General features: G+C 40.7%; 1 protein-coding gene across 10 annotated transcripts in view; it reads right to left on the bottom strand.

Moving 5' to 3' along the window:
* FRY (FRY microtubule binding protein) overlaps positions 1 to 21,413 on the bottom strand; it is a 267,714-nt gene that overhangs the window by 92,077 nt on the left and 154,224 nt on the right. For all 10 annotated transcript variants that reach the window (XM_048492649.1, XM_048492650.1, XM_048492644.1 and 7 more), the window contains 11 exons: positions 20,399 to 20,500; positions 16,040 to 16,143; positions 13,547 to 13,655; positions 12,847 to 12,933; positions 12,237 to 12,408; positions 11,804 to 11,936; positions 10,738 to 10,845; positions 6,373 to 6,628; positions 4,685 to 4,867; positions 3,196 to 3,282; positions 701 to 960 (listed from right to left, as the gene is read on the bottom strand). In XM_048492649.1, the coding sequence (XP_048348606.1) occupies positions 701 to 960; positions 3,196 to 3,282; positions 4,685 to 4,867; positions 6,373 to 6,628; positions 10,738 to 10,845; positions 11,804 to 11,936; positions 12,237 to 12,408; positions 12,847 to 12,933; positions 13,547 to 13,655; positions 16,040 to 16,143; positions 20,399 to 20,500 (1,601 nt within the window). The remainder of the gene's footprint in view (positions 1 to 700; positions 961 to 3,195; positions 3,283 to 4,684; positions 4,868 to 6,372; positions 6,629 to 10,737; positions 10,846 to 11,803; positions 11,937 to 12,236; positions 12,409 to 12,846; positions 12,934 to 13,546; positions 13,656 to 16,039; positions 16,144 to 20,398; positions 20,501 to 21,413) is intronic.

Genomic DNA, 21,413 nt, shown 5'->3' with positions numbered 1-21,413 from the left:
TGTTTCCATATAGGGTCGTTCTGTGCATGCTCGCAGAGACGTGGATCCGGAAGTTTGAAAATTAAAAAAAAATCCCACCCCCACACAACACAACAGCCAATCAGGATAGCCCCTAAGTGGATCACATGTTCAATCTGGCTCAGTGGGAAATCCCTCGTTGCTGCTGCGTTTCTGGCATCTTCAGAGCTGGGAGCAAGGATCATTTGTCGGGCAGAAGCTGCAGTGAGGACGCTGAGACCGTGCTGAAAAGGTCCCAGTTCTTCCCAAACCGGTTTGTATCTACATTCATTTTTTCGGTGGGGAATCGACCACTGGCAACCCTACTGTTTATACTAGAACATGCTAGTTCACATAAATATATAACGTTTCATTTATTTTACCAGGTTTGCCCTTTTGCCTCAGGGTAGCTAACAACAACCCATAAACAATCAAAAATATACAAGTACAATAAAAACCTTAACATTTATATTAACTAAGCTAAAATGGCAATCCAACAACAATTCCCTGGTTATGCAGATGATGCCAGATGGGGAACAGGAGGGAAAGGAAAGGGAGGCCAACTGCTGTAAAACTGTCACTGAATTATAAATTGAGATGTTTTCCAAAACTGACAAGTATGTTGCAACAATCTAAAACTAGATCAAAATACACAACAAAAAGGTCGTCAACGAAAAAACAATGACATAATAGTTAGACTTACGTTGGATCAACCAAGGGCATGACCAGCTGTAATCGCGTAAAGGCATAAGGCCAAGCGTAGCTAAGTGCAGTAGGGCAATGCTTTGGTAAGTTCTCTTGTCTAAGAAAACTGAACAGGCAAAGAACCCATGGATCTTTGACTGACTGTGCAAAAATCCAGACATGGGAAGGGCTTTTTACATCATAATGGCTATTGACAAGCACTGCATTCCATTCTACCAACCACTGCAAATCCACATTATGGGTTAATGGTAGCGTGGTCTGTGGAAAGAAGTAAAAAAAGTCATCAGAGATCTGCACTTTTTAATTATTTCAATAAACTTCCCTTCCATGTGTCCATGCCTGGTATCTGTTATTGTTCAGAGTCATAAAAACACACACTACATGGAAAATGCAACACATTTGCCAACCTAGCAATGCTCCAGTTCAGTGCATTCCACCTCCCAAGGTCCACTTTGAGTGCATTTGTTTCCAGTAACATATATGGCAAGGTGCATCACTCTGCAGGGATTTTAACTGTATTATTTTGGAGTAAGCAGATGTAAGAGGGCAGAGTTGCTATATCGTTACTTACTATGTAAGATGGAATTTAAGTTTTTCACACCCTTGCATGATAAACCTTCTCCTGTTCTGCAGCTGGTAACCCAACATCCATCCATCTCCTGGATGAACAGAGGACCAGAGCAGGCAAAGTACAGCAGGTTTCAGTTGGGGTAAAGCAACCCATGTTGCCATCGGGGCGTTCGCATGCCTCTGTGCAGGCAGTGAACGGAGACTGCAGAGACACTGCGGGTTGCCGTCGCACTTTCGCAAGGAGGCTTCCCCCCCCACCGCTGTGTAGCTATGGGGCCAGGCAGGCATGGCCTTCTCAGCCATGCTGCTGCCCCTGTGTAGCTTCACAGCAGAAAGCCATGCTGCTGTCCCTGTGTAGCTTCGCAGCAGAAAGGCAGGGACTGGGGAAAAAAGGGAAGTGCAGTCAAGTAATCTGCATTAACACCAAAGAATCGCAGACAGCGCAATTATCGGATAACGCTTTTTTGGAGGGGGAAACATGGGGTGGACTCATGTTAGGAGCAGGAACCATGCGAAGTGTCCCCCCCAAAAAACAGCTTTTATCCCATGGGTTTATTGGCCCATGCAGAAAGGATCTCTGTGTGACTGCTCTCTTACAATGAGAATGGGGCATCTGTGGAATGAAAGGTGTTTTCTTCCTCCTCGGATATTTGTATCCAACAAGAAGTTAACATTTGCATGTGAAATCACAGGCCATTTCTGCATGGGCGGGGAAGACGGCGCAGCCTGTGCAGAGGCTGCGCCATCCCCTGAATGCCTTACCATCCCTCCAACCTTCCGGCGCGTCGCCCAGGCCAGGGGACACGCCTCCCTGCCATGCGTGACAGCTCTGGAGTTCGCACGGCAGCGTTTGGAAGCCGTGTGTTTTTATGACTCTGTTCGGAAACAGCGGCTTTGTGCCGCTTGGGGGTTGTGGGGCTGTGCAAACCCCTCCCCAGGGACGCTGTTTTTAGCGTCCCTGGGACACTGTATTCCACCTGTGTGGAAACAGCCATAGTTAGATTTGGAAGCAGCTTCAGTGCTCTACTTTAGGACCCACTGCTAAAGTACCCTTTATAGAAACCTGTCCAAACTTTCCTTTACAATGTTGATGTTTTATAACATCTCAAGGCAATTTAAAAATTTTATTCATATTTCTCTCAGGGACTCAAGGTGGATTACACATATTGAGTCAGTACAATCAACAAAATGGGACATGCAATAATCAATTCACTAGGATTTTAGAAGTCTGGAACCACCAGAAGGAACTGAAGCATACATTTTGATTAGAAAGTTTCTGCTAATATTCCAGCTAATTTACCCAGTCATTATGTACAGCATCAGTTTATGCAGGCATCTGCAATTCCCCACCTCCACCCTTTCCCCCAGATTCTGGCATGTTTCCTAGAGGGACAGACGGTTCTCACTTTTGGAAATCTGTCACTGATCTTATTAGCAACGGTGTTTCGGGATCCAAATTAACCAGTTTTGTTAAGTGCTCTGCTTAATATGAATTGTTTGAAGTGCATTCTTAAGTAAATGACAGAACCAAGATTCTTAGTATAGTATTTAGACTATACTGAATATGAAAACACAAAAGTAGAAAACATGACACCATTGTCCTCAAACTCCATAAAAACATATCCTGTTGGATCCCATGACTCTTCTGAATTATATTACCAACAGTACCATGATTTTTTGAAAGGTAATGTTTACTTATACTGAAAATACCAGTACAGCTACAATTTCGGGCAAAATAGTCCTGAAATATTAACAGTGTTTTACTAAACACTGTGCTTTAAGTAATAAAATTCAGAGCCTAATGCAAATGATTTTGAAAATATGTACACTTTTTGTCATGAGCCACTGGAATATCTTTGCAGATTTTCTTCATTTAGCATATACACAATCAGTAGAACCCAGGAACAATGAGACGGTACTTACTGAATCAGAAACAGCAACATGAATGAAACTTTCCAGAATAGAAGAACTTAGCTGGTCCATGACATCAATCATAGGCCTATCATCATCCTGTACATATGAACGTAGCAACAATTTAGAATATTCCTCTGCAAACACAACAGACATTCCTATGGCACCTTGCAACTTTACAACCTTACTGTTGTGTAAACTTTCATCAGGAAAATTCTACTTTGGAGACTGTCTATAAATGTGTGTGCCTAAAACCTATGCTTTACTTTATGTGACTATACGTGGTATGGTATAGCCTGATCTCATCAGCTCTCAGAAGCTAAACAGAGTCAGTACTTGGAAGAGAGACTACCAAGGAAGATTCTGCAGAGAAAGGCAATGGCAAACCACCTCTGATTCCACTTGTCTTGATAGACCCTTGCTGAGGTTGCCATAAGTCAGCTGTGACTTAATGGCACTTTATATAGACACACAAGTTAAGCATAGACAATGGGTCAACATTAAGTTAATTACTGCATTTAGGACAATGTTAGAAGGACAGAAGCCTATCCGAAAATTCCATAAGGCACCTTGTAGCAAAGGGCTGAAATCCAGTTTAATGGTTACCAAAGAATTCCAGTGGAATGACTATTAGGATTCTGTTCTTAGCGAGGAAGTGGGGCTGTTCGACCAGGAATACGCTTCATACTTGACAAGCTTGTTTTGTTTATCATAACCTTTGTGTTATGTATCACAGCAGTCTAGCTGGGAAAGTCATATCATCAAATTCGATCATAATAAAGCCCACTTCTATTTCCAAAGTTACAAAATAAATTGGCGTAGTCATCCGAAAACCAATCTTATGACACATCTCTGCTTGAAGTAACCCTAGCATGGAAGTCCCACACCCCAAGACATCAGAAAGATGATTTCCACTAGTATCATAATGTATAAGCTTTGAAGTGACATATTTCCTTATTCTTTCCAGGGTAAAGTTCTATGGAGGTTAAAAGCTTGGGTCAATGTCACCAAGGTGAGAATTTACATGGAGGAATCCGTTTACCTACTTTGAATGCAGTCTATTTGACAACCAATACACACAATCCTACTGAAATGAATAGGAAATTATGTAGTAAGGTAGAGAGCACTATCTGTATCTTTCATTTACAATGTGAACAAATACTGGTAAAGAAATGGGAATACCAATCAAAGAAAACCCACCTGTCACCATAAATAAGATTCAATTAATATTTAGACTTACTTAGCCCATAAATCTGTTAATAAACTCTAATAAATCATGCAAATAAACTCTAAGGAAGCAAACAATCCAATCCTACAGTAGCTCACTCAAAAACAAGTCTTTCTGAGACTTCACTGGGAACTTATTTGGGAACAAGTGTGCATACTTTTGTAGTCCATATATCACTTCTCCCCACAAGCTAATATGGCAAAACAATATGAATTTTAAAACCATAATTATTTGGGAAAACTGAATTTGATGTACAAAGAAGGAAAGTCATACCTCTGCTTGCCCTAGGGCATGAAATAAAGCACGGATCTCTCTGAGAATTAAAACTGCCAGTTTACGTGTGGCAACCTGGAAGCTACAGAGTAATACTAGTGCAAAACCTTCAACGGCATGTAGGACATTAGAATAAGAACTTCTCTCGGTCTGTGTCCTATGACTGGATCCATTTGGTATCAGCTGCAAAACAATGGACTTGTTGAGAGTTCTGCTCAATCTGCAGCTTCAAAGAATTCACGACATTCTTTTAAACTGTATATATTTCTTATTAAAGCTGACCAATGAACATGAGGCAACATTTAAAATGCACAAAAGAAGTCTTGGGCTTCCACACTCAATAGTATGCTTAACACTTCTTACAATTAAATCACAGTATTTTTAAGAACTTAAATTCAAGAATTGTTTCATTCTTATACCCTAAAAGAGTATGTAATGTTAAGAACATCAGAAGAGCTCTGTCAGATCAGAGTACAGTGCCACCTAATCGAGTATTCTGTTATCCACAGAGTCCAACCAAAAGCTTTCTGCAAGCCCACAAAAGGGGTGTGAAGGCAACAGCCCTTTCTTCTATTGATCACTTCCTCCAAAACAATATTTGGAAGTATGCACAATAACTGTCAGGTATCTTTGTGCTTCTGCATGAGTTATTGTTCTGGCCTTGGGAGCATGTATACCCAGCCTCTAGACTCATATAGAGATTGAACATGATTCATCAGAAAAGAAAATGGTTTCATCTCTGCATAAGGAGTGACTGAATTATATAATTTCTGCTGCAGAAAGTAAGCAGAATTCACCATCTACAGAAAAGACCAAATGGAAAGATTTAAGCCACAGCAGTGAATCATACAGAGACAAAAGGAAAGGTCTCCTCTGAGGGCAGGCAATTCTGCTGCATCTCTGCATCAAGAGTGACTGAATTATTTAGTCACAATGTGGAAGAGACATGGCAGAACTGCCACACCACAGCACAGATTGAATGGAAAAAGGGAAGGCCAGAACAGTGAATCATGCAGAGATACAAGGTTAAAAACAAAATGTTTCTCCCTTTATTCTAGATCTCTCTAACCTCATCAATATTCAAACAGTTACAAAAAGTCCAAACCAGTGAATTGCCCTTCAGTCTCACCCCCCACCCCCACATTAAAGGGGCCCTTTCCAACACAAGGTACATTGCAAAGATAATTGTTGTGAGCAAATACAAGAGAAGTAAGAGATTCATTATTTATATTTTGAATGTTTAAAAGCTTTTACCACTGCACGAAATTTATGACACAGTCCAAAACATTTGCACCATAATCTAGATCTTTGTTCTGTAGGGTAGTGCTCCTGCGACCACAAAGTCTGTCTACTTATAGAACAGATAGAATTGCAAGTGCAAGTTGTGGGTCGCAGTGCTAACGGGACTCTGAGAAAATACATTTGAATTTTTATGCACAGTTAAGACAAAACATGTCAATTCCAGATCTACCTAAAACTTTACTTCTAGAAGTCTCTTTATGCAATAAGGCATCCCCCTCCCAACCATGATCTGTGAATTCAATGGAACAGAATAGTATCGGTCTATATATGAGAGCCAAACCATCTCAGACTTTAAAAAATAACACAGTGCAAGTCAAGGAAACAACACAACCATTTACAGAGCAAGTTATCAGTTTAAATAGTCATATCTACTTTTGGAATCTCACCTCTGATGATCGGCCCTTTGCATGTTCGCTGGCTTTTCCAGGAGTGTGCATTATAAGTTTCCACTGTGTTAGTAACTGTAATAGTAGTTTCAAGGAGGTGTCCAAGAGGCTATGGTGTGTATCGTTCACTTCACGCAGTAGGAAATTTGTAAATCCAAAAAGCACATCCTCTCTCCAATCGACAAAGTCAACCAGAAGGCCCTGCAGGGAATTTTGAGCAATGTGCCTAAGTTCATCATCCATATGGATCGACAGCCTGTTGAAAAATAAAACAAATATTAAAAGTCAAGAGCCTTTTGGGTGGGCAGCCATATTTGTCTGTGGGAGAAGAGCTACAGTTGAGTCTAGTGGTCCCTTAAAGGCCAATAAGATTTCCAAGTACAAGTTTTTGAAAATTAAAACTCCTTTCATCTAATGCAAGATGAAGGGATCTCTTGAAGTCTATTAGCCAATGAGAGGCTTTCACGGCCAAGAATCACTTTTGTAAGGGGTTGTGTGGTTTTCTAGGCTGCAATGGCCGATATTCTGAAGCGTAGCTGCTGCTGCTGCTGCTGCTGCTGCTGCTTCTGCTGCTACTACACGGCCATACAGCCTAGAAACCACACAATAGCCCAGATCTTGAGTCTGATGATGAGAGCTTTGGCTAGCAAACCTTATACTCTGGAAATCTTGTTAGTCTTTAAGGGGTCTACTGGACTTGACCCTCCCCAAGTACCTCTCCCCACAGAGTCAGCCTATCCAAGTGTTAAGTCAAGCTAAACATTTCATGCCCTGACCTGCATAGTCCAGGCTAGCTTGATCTTGTCAGGTCTCAAGCTAATCAGGGTCGACCCTAGCAAAAATTTGGATGGGAGACTTCCAAAGAATACCAGGGTCATGACATGGAGGCAAGCAATGGTAAACCACATCTGAACAGCTCTTGCCTTAAAATCCTATAGGGTAGCCATAAGTCAGCTGTGGCTTCACAGCAAAACAAAATCACAATTGAATTCTCATTAACATGCTAACTGCTGCAACAGCAGGCACTGAGTATAAATTTATTTCACACATTTATATGTTTTTTAACGTTAATTTAATTTTAATTAAAAAGCTTTCAAAGTAATACAACAGTTAATGAATAGAAAACACAACACTGTTTCAGAGCTGAAGGCAATTACTGTTAGAGGTATATATACATTCCTGCTTAAACTCGTACACTGCAATCTGAAAGTGAATATCTGAACAGTGTTCTTGCTTAAGTCATTTGATTACTGAAGCGTGAAAGCTCACATGAACAATGACAAGTAGCAGCATAATCTCACAAACTGCAGACCAGCAATTTTTCACAGAATCTGCCACTAATCATCATTAGTAAAGACAGGAATCTCCACTCCATATCATACAAATTGTCATAGTTTCAGGAGCTGGGGTTATTCAAACTTGCCTCTGGTTAAACAACATGATCTAACCTCTGGTTCTTTGTTACAAGGTTCTTTCATGTTGGAGGTGCAAACTTCCTGATGTTTCTTCCAGCATAGTCATGATGCTTAATGTGCACAGAATGCTACACACAGATGTTTATTCTCATCAGGGGTGATCAATGCAAACAACAGTGCATTTTTGAAAGGACATACATTGTAAAACAGGGCACTTTAATCTTTTCAGCGGAGACTGAGGGAAAATAAAATGGATGTGCAGGGGGCTACCCTTTTACCCAATGCCCTTAAATATTTAAGCCACTTGGTTCTCGTGGAGATCCAAAGTTCATGTAATTATTCCATGTGCCTTTTAAAAAAAAAATTATTTACATTGTGTATAGTTTGCTTTTTTCACTGAGACACTCCAGCCAAGTGACACAATGTAGATTAATGTAATGAAATAGACAATATATCTAATAAGCAATGTGACAGGACAAGAAATTGCAGAAACTTTGAAATGTTTGAACAAAGCACAGGTATTAAAAAATGACATATAAAACAATGTAGAAACATGGTATCACAGTGGTGGCAAACCTATGGCACTCCAGATGTTCATGGACTACAATTCCCATCAGCCCCTGCCAGCATGGCCAATTGGCCATGCTGGCAGGGGAGATCCATAGCCTCTAGATACTCTATAGGTTCTGATGTGTATATTACATCAGTGGCAAAAATGCCCCCCTGAACAATTCTGATTGACAAAGTTTGTGAAATGCCAGAAGTATGGGAGCTGTCCTGACCTCATCAGACAGACAATTCCACAGGGTTGGGGGTCACAACAAGAAGGCACATTTATGGACAGTTCTTGATCTTGCCCAGCTGGAAAGGGAAGTAACACCATAAACTGAACAGCTGACTTTTAACACTTGATTGACTTTACATTATTATTGTGACTCAGGGACTGGAGACAGAGCTGTAAGCTCACTCCTCCAGTCTGTGAAGATAAAACCAGCACTAGCAGCACCTCCAAATGAATCCACCAAAGCAAAATCATGCCTTTGTTTGCAAAAACACATGCTGAATTTACAAAATTACATCCCTGCATCAATTCACCGCTAATTTTCTTCTGCTGATTTAATTTAGGTCAAGCTAAACCTGACTATGGATGATGCCAGCTCATGTACTGGACTCTTTCCAGCACAACTCATCACATTTTATTGAGTTGTATAGGTATGTACAGTTGTAGAAAATTCATCATTTGTTAAGAAAAACACCTAAAAACCAATTCTGTACTTTTCAGCGAAAGATATCAAGTCTGTAAGGAGAAACATGCACAAACTGATATTTGCATTATTAGGGAGAAAACTGAAATGAAATACAATATCATTTTTTGCCTTTGTCTGTTTGTAGCTTGGCTTATACCAAGCTCCGAGATAACATCTGTGCAAATCATGGCAGAATGTTACCAGAAACAGGGATCTTCTTTTTAGGCTTATTCAGATAGGAAAAGCCCGAAGAGAAAGCTAATGTTTGTCTCTTTGCACTTTAGCCTATGTGGACTGAAACCTCCTGCGGGAATGTGCAGTAAATGGAGTCTGTTGACATCTGACAACTTCCTTAAATTTTTTTCCCTTCAGCTACTTAGATAGAGTCTCTTGCTGAGAACTGCCAAAAGACACAAATACCGGGAGCATGACGTTTCACACTGGACTGTGACTAGAATAATCTATTTGCATGGACATTCTTGTCTTTGAAGTAGGGAGAAAGCGTATTAACAGAGCAGTGCCAGAAGGGGCTCAAAGGAATGCAGCGGACTGTTCACACAAGTCTTGTAATTTGGACAGGCTGTTTTCCCAAAATGGCCTTTTAAAGTTTGACCAATACCGTTTCATGAAATGCATACTTCAAGGGCAGTTCAGCCAGGCAAAATGCACCCTATCAGACAAAGAACTCAAAAGTCAGCTATTCACAGACAGTCATCTCTTCCTGCAGATCCAGGCAGACCACAAACACAGGAAGTTTGTCCGGGACTGAGTGGGCTGACACAAATGAAGATTTCATTTGGCTTGGTTATGTCACAAATTAGTACTCCTGAACACTAGTGTATAAAGGACATCTCAGGGAAAAAAACATCACAGGGTGGCAGTTGCTTAACAATGGGGCTTTTCATAAGGTTGCATTTCCTTAGTTAGTACCTGAGATGGAGATGAAAGACAATACCCAGTGAAGCTGCAAAGTATTCTGTTTTGCCCTTCCTTTTGCTCCTCCTTTTCTCCCCAAAGTGGATGATCCCTCCTGCATCTTAATTGGGGTTGCAAAATCCTTGGACAAAGAACTTTGATGTTTTGCTTAAAACATCTGCTCTGTTAAGCATCATCTACACTGACAGCATTACATACAACAATATGGGCAGGATTCAAAGAGCTGTGAAACTAGTTTAATAAATCTAAGATGGAACCATAAATTTACCATATATCTAACCTTAGATATTTTTTTCCGAAGCAACACATACCCACCACAAACTGCTTTTAGAACCAAGATAAAGAGACTGGAAAACCCCCTCTCACTCAAACTGGAAAGGGGTTGAACTACATGTCATGTAGGAGAGTCATGATTGCATTTTCTGCCTTTTTTTACTGTTAAAAAGTAACTGGGGTGACCTGACCTGGGTTGAGGCTATGGGTGGAAGGGAGAGGTTCACCCCTTTTACTATGAGCCACTTGACAGAAATCACCATCCACCCTACCCATCCTCAGATCCCCCAAACTGAACTGAATGATTTTTTCCTCTATCTTGGATTGAATGGTTTGTGTGTGGAGAGAGGGAGGCCTATCATAGGCAGTATAACATTAAAACATGTTGGAAGATCTCCCACATAATGAACAGATTTTGCCCAATATTTCCAGCAACTGGAGAACATGTATGACTAGTTTGACTGATTCGCCATCCAAGGATAAAGATCATATACCTTGACAGCAAGTCAATAAGCTCTAGCTTAGACATTCCATCCGGAAGGAGACGTGGAATAGCAGCAACACAAGTTCTGAACAGGTCAATTTTGGGCTTTCTTTCACCACTGGAAAAGAGGAAGAGAATTTATTCATCGCTAGATAATGCTCAAATATGACACATGGATATACAAGATAGCAGGACTGCATGGTTTTTTAAGTAAACAGAATAACGGTGCAATCCAGAGGCTGCAGAGACTGCGCTGCCTCCATAAAGGCAACAAAAACCATAGAATCCTTGGCCACCCAAAAAGCCCCCATTTGTAAAAAAACAACAACTTACACCACTCAAAAGTCGGAGGCATTCCCGGACTGGAAGCCCCGTAGAAGTTGACTAAGGCCCTATCCCAGCTACAGCCATGTCACCATCCACCTTTAAGCTGGCACAGGTCTGCAGGTGGCAAACTGTTCAGAACTGGGAGCTGCAGAACTCGGCCACCTACATGTCCACTCACACACCTGTCTCTAAGGCTATCAAATAGAATCCATAGAACTCTACATCACAGTCACTGAAAAAAGGCTTCTATGTGCAGAAGATTTGGAACTTTTAATTCAGATAATTCAGTTAGAGTATTTCAGTTACTTCTAACATAGTTTTATGCCTAACAAGAATCATAAGCTCAGCCGAGTTTGTGGAACTCAACTCTCCTGGAAATACAGATGTAGGAGGGGGAAAAGAGCCTTTTAACCCTTCCCCTCTTTCCTTTTCCCGTCCCCAAATGCTGTACCTTTTCCCTTCTGGGTTAAAAATCAACAGATTTTGAATGTGAAAACAAATTCACAGTCTGCTGCAGCTATTATTAACTAAAGAAAAAGACTGCAAAATCCCTGGGAGAACAACACACGTCACTGATACAACATAAAGACTGGCTCAGAACCAGGAACGTTTAGAAGGCACTAATTCAAGAATTCCATTCTGACAACCACTAAATGTGATTTTATTTAAGACAACTGAAAAAAATCAGGATTGTTTGAAGTCACTGACAAGTTAAATCCCTATTAAATAATTTGCCATGTAATACTCACGTGATCATATCTTCAGGTTCTTTGTTTAACATTTGTATGTTTGTCAGCATCATGCACCGGCCAACCTCTTTATCAAGATGTCTCAGTATGTTGTCTACAGCTTTTCTTACTTGAGAATAATACAATGACATACCTAAAAAAAAGCGTATAGTGCTTCATTAAAAACAAAACAGAAATTAACATCAAAGTTAAAAAAGTTCCCACAATATTTTTCTGTTTTTCTTCTTTTAAACGTGCCTTCTATCTTCTTTTTAAAATGTTATAAATCCCAAATATCCAGTTTTTTTTAGAATCTATGTTTATAAAACTTGATCTTATTCTTTAAATTTTGTTTTAAAGTTCACATAAGTATTGGCAGGCCGTTGTCAATATTTTTTGTAAGCAAGTAACTGCATGGTTGGTATATAAATTCGTAAGCAAATCTGATACATGCCTATCATTTTAGCTTCCTCCTCTGTGAGTGTTTTGCTCAAGTATGTTTTCTTCACACGTAACGTGTTTCCAGAAGGCATCACAGCTCCCGTAACAGGCATTGGAGGCTCTCCATCTTTTTGTTGCAAACTATCCGCAATAACCAAGAAAGCTCTCAGGCCGATGTTCATCCTCTGCATGGTTAACAGAACACACAAAAAAATGATTTTTTAAAATAGATGCCATTACATTTTGTGTCACCCAATCACTACCTCAAGGCTGCACAAGAACAGGACATTTTTACTGACTCCTATCTCCACAGCATGTATGAATTTAGTATGGCACAATGAGGAATTGATTTAAACAGGTATCCCATCAAGGGGCTGAATCTGGATGAAGGAATCAAAGGCTGGACAGGTGGCAGAGATGGAAAGGTGAGTCTTTTTGCTCCAGTAAAGCACCTGTCACATTTTTCTTCGCCCTCTTGTATCGATGCACGTACACACATAGCCACACTACAAATCATATACTGCAGAAATATAAGTGTAGATCTTCTAGGTGATTCTTTCATGTGTGGCAGGAAAAGGCAAAGATGTACACATTTGATATTGATATAAATATTGATATCATACCTCCGGATTGAGACTAAATGCTTTTGCCGGTTTTCCCACACAAAGGAAATCAAAAATAATTTCTTTCATTGCAAAATCCAAACGTTCCTACAGGGGAAAACCAGAATAAAATCTGTTGCACATCAGTTTCAATGAAATGGTAAGCCTGTGAAATCACAGGAACTGTACATCCACCAGTAGCTACAGTAGCCACAGTGGCTATAGAGAACCTCTATGGTCAGAGGCAGCAAATCTCTGAATATTCATGCCACGAAGCGACATCAAGAGCAGGCTTTGGCCTCCATGCTGCTTGCTGGCCCTCCAAAGCAACTAGTTGGCTGCTGTATGAAACAACATCCTGGAGCAGATGAACCACTGGGCCTGATCCAGCAAGCTCTTCTTCTGTACTTACAGTTGTGCTTTTATACATCCTCAGCATATTTGATATCTGTATTATATATTGCTGAGGTTTTTCCTCCACTTCAATGGTGTCCTCCACTAGGAGGTCAGAGGCACTGCAGACAGGTTGGAATGGTGAGCAAGTGCAAAGAGAGGATGGGATTCTCCCCCCCCCCGCCCCCACTACTCCATTTGCCAGTGTTCGTGATGACATATTATTGACTTATATAAAAGAGACCACAATATGCAATTACATTTTAAAATTTATTTGGAGGTGGGGTAAGAAATTGCCTGTGCTTGGATTTGTTAACATATGTCATACCTGTGCAATGAACTGAATAATTTTGACAAAGATGTTCAGAGGCATGTCTCGTGGTACCACGCCTCGGGAACCTTTTGGGAAAAGAGTTGTGATGATTGTGATGAGCCGACTGTAAAACAGAAACAAAACATTATCACAGGTGTATTCTTTAAACATATGAAAGCAGTCTGGGAAAAATCCCAGTGGAAAAATCCCAGTGATGAAAGACAGCTTATAAGAAATATGTTTTTTTCTTCCTTGGTTTCCAAATAAAAAGAGGTTTTGGGCATACTGCTTATCATTTAATTCAGAGGATGAAGCACAATGTGCTTCCCTAAATCAGATCCCTTGCCCCTGTTCACATATAGAGAAAAAGACTCATACATAGGACTTATCCCACCACTTCTAGTTTGGCTAGAATTGCCACGTCCCCCCTGGCCACTGGCTTTGGTGGGTGTGAGGATCTTACCAGGCTTGAAATGAGGCCTGGGCCTCGATATCTCCTGCATGATGACATCACTTCCAGAAGTGACATCATTGTGTCAGTGACAATGAGGGAGACACTCTGGTATTTGGGCAAAAACTCTATGGGAGAAGCAGCTTTTACCATGGAGTTTTGCACAAATACCAGAATGTCTCCCCGTTGTCACCTGTGTGATTCAGTCACTTTGGAAGTGATGTCATCATGCCAACAACATCAAAGCCTAGGCCTTACTTTAAGCCTGGAAAGACCCCTGCTGGCCATCTGGATGATGCTGGGGGGAGGGAGCCCAAAGTGGGAGGATCCTCTGTCCCTAGCTGGGAGCCCTAAGTTTTGGCTGTCAGTGTAAATAAGGTAGAGCACAGAGGCTAGATCCTTTTCTATTTGTGGAATGCACTTCTGCTGGTTCTCTCCACCCACTTCTACCTTCTCCAGCCCACACACACACTGTATATGGACAATCACTAATCTCCATGGATAATAGTGTGGAATGGAGCTAGTTGCTAGTTCAGATGGGAAAATTCCATTTCAAATAGCACAGCTCCAGTACATTTGGATGCAATCAAATGTGAGTAAATACATGGTACCACTTGACAAATTCACTTGTTGTTAAATTATTAAATACACAATTAAAAATCTGAGCTCACAGCCTTCAGTGGAAGAAGCTCATATACACATAACTTGGAGCACACAAAGATGAATATTGGTCAGTGGGGAGAAAACAGAAATGAAATAGCAAGAGATGTTACAGGTAGCACTGCTGCTCACACATCATTAACAACACAAGCAATGAATTACATGGATGTTCTTACTATGTCTGGGAAGGTAGAAATCTAGATAGGCAATTCTAGCTTGATCAGGGAGAACACTCGCATATGGGGAAAAAACCTAAACAAAGTTCTTGTCAATTAACAAAGTTCTATCTTGCTGTCTGATGGTACCGTATAAAATCATTTGGCAATGTTGAACATTTTCCAATTGGCTAAAAAATCAGTTAATAGTAGCGCTTCTGTCAAGACCATAAAATGGGTTTCAGAGAGTATCTTAGGTCATTTACACACTTGTCGTCTGCTCTGCAGTTAGTGCACCTTTCCTTCAGGTCAGATTTTTGCTTGGCACATGTTTTCCCTGCAATCGAACTCACTGTGTCACAGATCAGAAAATCTCTGAGTTTCCAAAAGCAGATAAAGTGCGACTTTCCCCTTGCTTTCACAGGGAAAGTGAAGAAGATGACTATGCATTAGTCTCTTTGGATTTTCTAGCTCCTCCCTGCCCACCCAGCAGCTCTTCTAGCCATACCGTTGTTTTTATTGTCATGCTGCTGATCTCCCAATAATTTAACAGACTAGTTAAATTGCTGTAGTCTATTGAATTACTGAATTATCAAATTATCGATACACGAAAGATGACCCCCACCCCCAAGACAGCAGGCAACCTTTGTAGTGGGAGGTTGCACAAAATGGAAAAGAAGGAACGAGCAGGAAAAATAGTGGACTGTATTGGCACACCTGGGGATAATTTGCAACGGTAGACTTTTAAATAGAAAATTGCAGGAAAATCCCACTGCGAAGCACACAGCTGCACCACAAGCAGAAAGTGCACAAAAACTCTTAGTTCTTCTTTTCAAAACTGTTATGTGGTAAAATTACAAAAAGGAGAAACTGGTTGCAGAAAGCACGTTTCATATTTTATTACTGGAATCTCATCCAGTTGGTATTATAGTAGTAGTACTAGTATCTGGGAGACTCAGGTTTGAATCCCCACTTGTGCTATAGAAAATTACTGGGAGACCTTGAGCCAGTCACATCCTCTCATCCTAACCCACCTAACAGGGTTGTTGGGAGGATGAACTGGAGAACAGGGTAACAATGTAAGCTGCTTTGGGTCCCTACTGGGAAAAAATGTGGGGTACAAATAAATTAAATAAAAAAGAATTTTTAAAAAAATTGGTCAAAGTTACTTCATAAAACCATTTGACCATGGTAGAGGAAACATTCCAATAGTAATGAAACCGGATTGCAATGAAACTTTACCTTTGGGTAGCTGTATTGCTTTCACATTTAATTCTAATCATGTAAACCCACAGTAGCCTGTAAAGAGATTCCAGTGCAACTCGAGCCATTTTGGGATCCTTGTTCTAAAACAAAGAAGAAGAAATACCTGCACAGTTATTTTCGAGCGCTTCAAAAAAATGTTTTACTAGATATAGAACAACTGCAAAAGAACTGGCTAGATACAGTCTACCTTTGGATGTGTACATATCTGAAAGATTTTTTAAATGCTTCCTTCAAAAAAAAAAACTTTTAGCGGTTTTACCAGAAGGACCTTGGACCCACAGAAATAGTGGGAAGAATTTTGTTCATTTTTTAAAAAGGGGCTACAAGCCATACAGGGTGTCCCAAGAGCCTATTTGGAATTGAAAATATCTGGCTATAGTATGAAATTCTAAACAGAGGGCCAAACTACAAGTGAGGGCAGGCTTAGAACCATCCTATGGCTACTGATGCCATTTTAAAACTATTTGTAATTCTCTAACAATTGCTACGGGGCCCTGATTCAGTGCACAGCATAGAACAGTGATGGCGAACCTTTTAGAGACCGAGTGCCAGGGGTGGAGCAATGGGAAACTGCACCCGGGGCACGCATGCGCTCCATGCCCCTGCCATGCCCTTGTCTGCCCCCACCCTACCCGGGAATGCCCCTGGAATGCCCCTAAACACTGCTGCCATGCCCCCAGAATGCCCTTGCCACGCCCCCACGGGGTGCATGTCCAGTGCACCTTGTACCGCTCGCCCCTTGACACTATGCCACTGTCGAGTGTCCAAACAGAGGGCTCTGAGTGCCACAGGTTCGCCACCACTGGCATAGAAGCCTTGGAAGCTCTCTTCCTTCTCCACCCCAAATCAAACAAACATTGTTTTTGCATTGCCACACCATCCAAACTTAACAGCTGGTGCTTAATTCCTTAGTGTAACAAAAGTCACACATTTATTATGTAAGAAGTATTACTCCAGCAGGCTTCTCCCCCCCCGCCCCACCTCCAGCAAGAAAGCAGAGAACTGTGCTGAAAACAGGATGTAGTGTTTTGTTACCCAAATTTCAGTATCTCTTGCCACAAGCACAGTGCAAATATGCAGCTCTTACATTAATACATGACCGTATTGCTTTAAATCAGACAGGTATGATAATCCTCAGCATATATTACACCATTTAAAGTATTTTTTTAAAAAAGAACCTCAACAATTGGTTTTTCTTTGCTTCTGATTTATTATCTTACTACTTTGTCCCCAAACAATGTAATTTTCCATTTACTGATTGGTGATCTCCTTCACACTAAATACACATTCTCTTCTGATTTGATTCTTGGTTACGCACACATTTCCCCCTCTGTAGAAGTCATCCGTTTTCAGATCAGGGAATCTCTTCAGTTGCTGAAAGCTCTGTAACTGTAACTTCTCCTATCCCTTTGCAGGGAAAGCGAAGGAGATTAGCATGCATTTAGCTTTGTTTAGGTTTTCTTGCTCCTCCCAGCCTTATTTATATTTATTTATTTATATTTTAGATTTATAGGCCGCCTCTTCCCCGAAAGAACTCAAGTGACTCAACAACATGGCTGTTATTAACAGCAACTCAACAACATAACGTAAACATTAAAACTCCGGCAGCAATTACATAGCCGCCACAGCAGTTCCCTTAGCCCCGCCACAGCAGTTCCTCCCATTCTTCACTCTTTCAGAAGGACTTTAAAATTCATGCTGAAAGTCTATTGTTAGAGTGACAAGAGATTACAGAAAAAGAAAAGACAGCAGGCAACCTCTCCAAATGGAGGTTGCCCAGAAACAATGAGGAAGCAGCAGGCAGGTAAAATGGCAGATTGGCTTGGCTAGGGAAACTTCGACTGAGCTAGGGAAACTTCGTGCAAATAAAAAAATGTGGGAAAATCCCACTGTGAAGCAAAAGCCATGGGGTAAGTAGTGCACGCATAAATAAATAAATAAATAAATAAATAAATAAATAAATAAATAAATAAATAAATAAATAAATAAATAAATAAATAAATAAATGCCACTGATACACCCAATGTTTACTGGAAAAGGTGATTATTGGAACAAACAAAACTATTATTATTATTATTATTATTATTATTATTATTATTATTATTATTATTATTATTATTATTATTATTATTATTAAATTAAATTTGATAAACCGCCCACCCCCGAAAGGCTTTACCAAATTAAGGGTGCCATCCTCGGTAAATTTAGAAGGAACTAAGCACCAATTGCTATTGTAGGACTTACTTGTTCTGGTCAAATTTGTGCAGAATTGTGTTGTGAGGGACTGGAATGTTACACCCAACAATCCAGCAGACAGTGATGTGAACCAAAGCTTAAGAAGTATCAATACTATACTATCTTAAGAGAGGGAAAAGACCAAAAAGGTATTTTGCTCTGTTAAGTGTCTTTTAACTTAAGCACTATCCCTGTATAGGGCCAATGGCTTCATTCTCAACCAGGGGGCAAGTACCGTGGTACTCCTATAAGGGGTGCCTCGAAGCATGTCCCCAGGGGTACCCAGCTGACAACACTACCGCCCCCCCCCCATTTTTGTAGGGTATGTCTCCCATCAGCGCCAGCAAAGTGGGGTGACAATGGGAGGCTGGCCCATGGGGCCAGGACCTGCCCATAGGGTCAGCAGCCACCTCCCCCCCAGTAGCTTCACTTCCACCCTGGAGATAGGTGGGGTGAATTAATGGCAAGCAGGTGCAATGAGAGGGGAAGGTGGAGGGTGGCGGGGGTACTGTGAGATATGAAGAGTGAGGTCAAGGGTACCCCTGACCTCGAAAAGGTTGGGAAACACTGACGTAGGCACATGTAATCAAGGAGAATGTAAAAGCAGAAGCCTCCTATTGAGAGGGGCTGGCTGATCAATGCAGCCTCCCACCTCTTGATTTTCTGCTTTCGGTGCAACAAGGACAACAACCGGAGTTTTGGTTAAGTAGCTTTCCCACGTAAAAAGCTGCAGTTTGCCAGGCACTGAAAGTGTACTGAAATAAGCGAAGGAACCTCAGCAGCAGTGCTAAGCAGACGGAATGTAGTGCATTCAAACAGACTGTCGCGCTAACACAAAGGATCAGCGTGAAATAAAGAACACGACTTTAAAAACTGTTCAAGCCTCAAAGGCATAAATACATTTAAATTGTATAGGGAAGCTAAAAACAAGTCAAACAGATTAATTCGTTTAGCCCATGTTTTTAAAATGGGCAGAAACTGAATTCAAATGGCTCCTTTGTTTTGAAAACAGGTAACTGTGATAAACAGCTGAAAATAAAATTACCATCTGACTGACCCTTCAATTGTTTTTTTACCAATTATACAGCAATTTGACATTAAAAGCCATATTTCAATTAGTTAAAAGGGGAAGCTTAGCCATGCAGTGATGCATTAATATTTACGAAACATAAGAACAGAAATAAACACACCTCTCTCTTCATTCACCTTGTCTAACCTTTTTGCACCACATGGTTTCTATTGTGTTTTCTTTAAATAATCTAAGTCATGGGACATTTCTTCCTGCCCAGTCAGATTCCAAACTAGGTAGTTCCAAGAGTTTCAGTGGAACTTCATGGTAAATATCATTGGTCAACCTGTGGGTGGACCCATGACCCTATGCAGTGGTGGCGAACCTTTGGCACTCCAGATGTTATGGACTACAATTCCCATCAGCCCCTGCCAGCATGGCCAATTGGCCATGCTGGAAGGGGCTGATGGTAATTGTAGTCCATGACATCTGGAGTGCCAAAGGTTCGCCACCACGCGCTATGGAGTATAATCCTATGTCTGGAAAGAGGGGCAGAGCTGCCTAGTTCTGCCCTACTTCCTGGGACACCCTTATCTGTTCCCTTTTTTCTTTATTTCATTTATTCCCATCTTTCTTCCATTATGAAAGTCAAGGAAATATACATGAGGTTCCCAGAAACCAGCCGTCCAGGCATTCGTAAGACTAGTATTTCCTTAGCTATAGAAGTATTTCTGTATTATGACTCCTCAACTGAGTATAAAAAGCTGCCCTATAAGAAGTTGAACCAAGTCAAACCACTGGTCTATCAAGGTCAGCTTCTGTCTGACTGACAGTAGACCGGATCTCGGACAGAGGTCGTTTAACGGATCCTTTTAACAGATAATTGGGACTGAACCTTGTGCCTTCTCTATACAAAACAGGTGCTTTACCACCAACGTTCAACTATATTCTTATTTGCAGTTATTACAGTGCTAACAGAAACAAAGCATACTTGCCACACTTCAGTAACGTCAAGCTAATAAGCAGTAGATTCACCCTATATACCCTGTGAACTAATAAAATATTAACAATAACAAAAAGGGGATACTAACTTTGAGATTGGACAGGCAGTTGTTGAGGAAAATATGCCATCTGTTTAAAAAGAACTGCTTCTGACTGACACAAAGCAGGCATGTTACTAGTGGATACAAAGCCTAAATAGGAGAAAAAGAAGATGACACAGAATCATTTGAATGACAACAGAAGAAGAAACCAATTTATCTCAAGATACACAGTAAATATTACAAGTCCATTTCTATTCTCCGCTTCATTAAATGCGTGAGCTAACATAAACACACGGCTCAATATCATATTTTAAAATGAAGCTGTTATGAATTTTTATGATTACTCTGTATAAATTTAGGATGATGTTTTCACTAAAACATCAGATACGTCTGTCTAGCATTATCCTGAATATCTGAAGTACAGGCTAATGTTTTGCAGCAGAAGAGATACAGTTTGTGTAATATTCAAAAGAAAGGTGCAATAAATTATAGAGAACCACAGCTGTTCAACTTCAAGAATCCACTATTACTTGCCAAATCCCCCCCCCCCCACAAAAAAACCTGTACTCTCCTCAATATCCTCTCAGATATTGAGGGATACTGAAATTGATCTCAGAGGCTAAGGGAACAGCTGTATTAAACAGAGTACATATTTGGATAGCATTCCAGATGCTCTCACATCCTGTACCATGTTAAATATCTTTATCAGGGTTCCATTAACCAAAGCAATCTTTTAGTGGAGTTACATTAAGAAAACAGTGCAGTGGGTTGGATCCTATGAACAACCAATGGAATGCAATCATAACATAAAGCAGTACTAAGAAACAGCAGCTCTTCTGCTAGTAGAAGACCCCTTCTGCGCCACCAGATCCAACCCAATAAAGACACAGAACTTTTTAGATGAAGTGCTAATGGTTCTGCAAAAATAAATTGCTTCTAGAAGAAGAAGAAGAGTTGGATTTATATCCCCCGTTTCTCTCCTATAGGAGACTCAAAGGGGCTTACAAACTCCTTTCCCTTCTCCCCTCACAACAAACACCCTGTGAGGTAGGTGGGGCTGAGA

This window comes from Sphaerodactylus townsendi, linkage group LG04, assembly GCF_021028975.2.
Source record: "Sphaerodactylus townsendi isolate TG3544 linkage group LG04, MPM_Stown_v2.3, whole genome shotgun sequence".
NCBI lineage: Eukaryota > Metazoa > Chordata > Lepidosauria > Squamata > Sphaerodactylidae > Sphaerodactylus > Sphaerodactylus townsendi.
The sequence above is the reverse complement of the archived record's forward strand: the minus strand, read 5'-3'. Positions and strand labels throughout refer to the sequence as shown.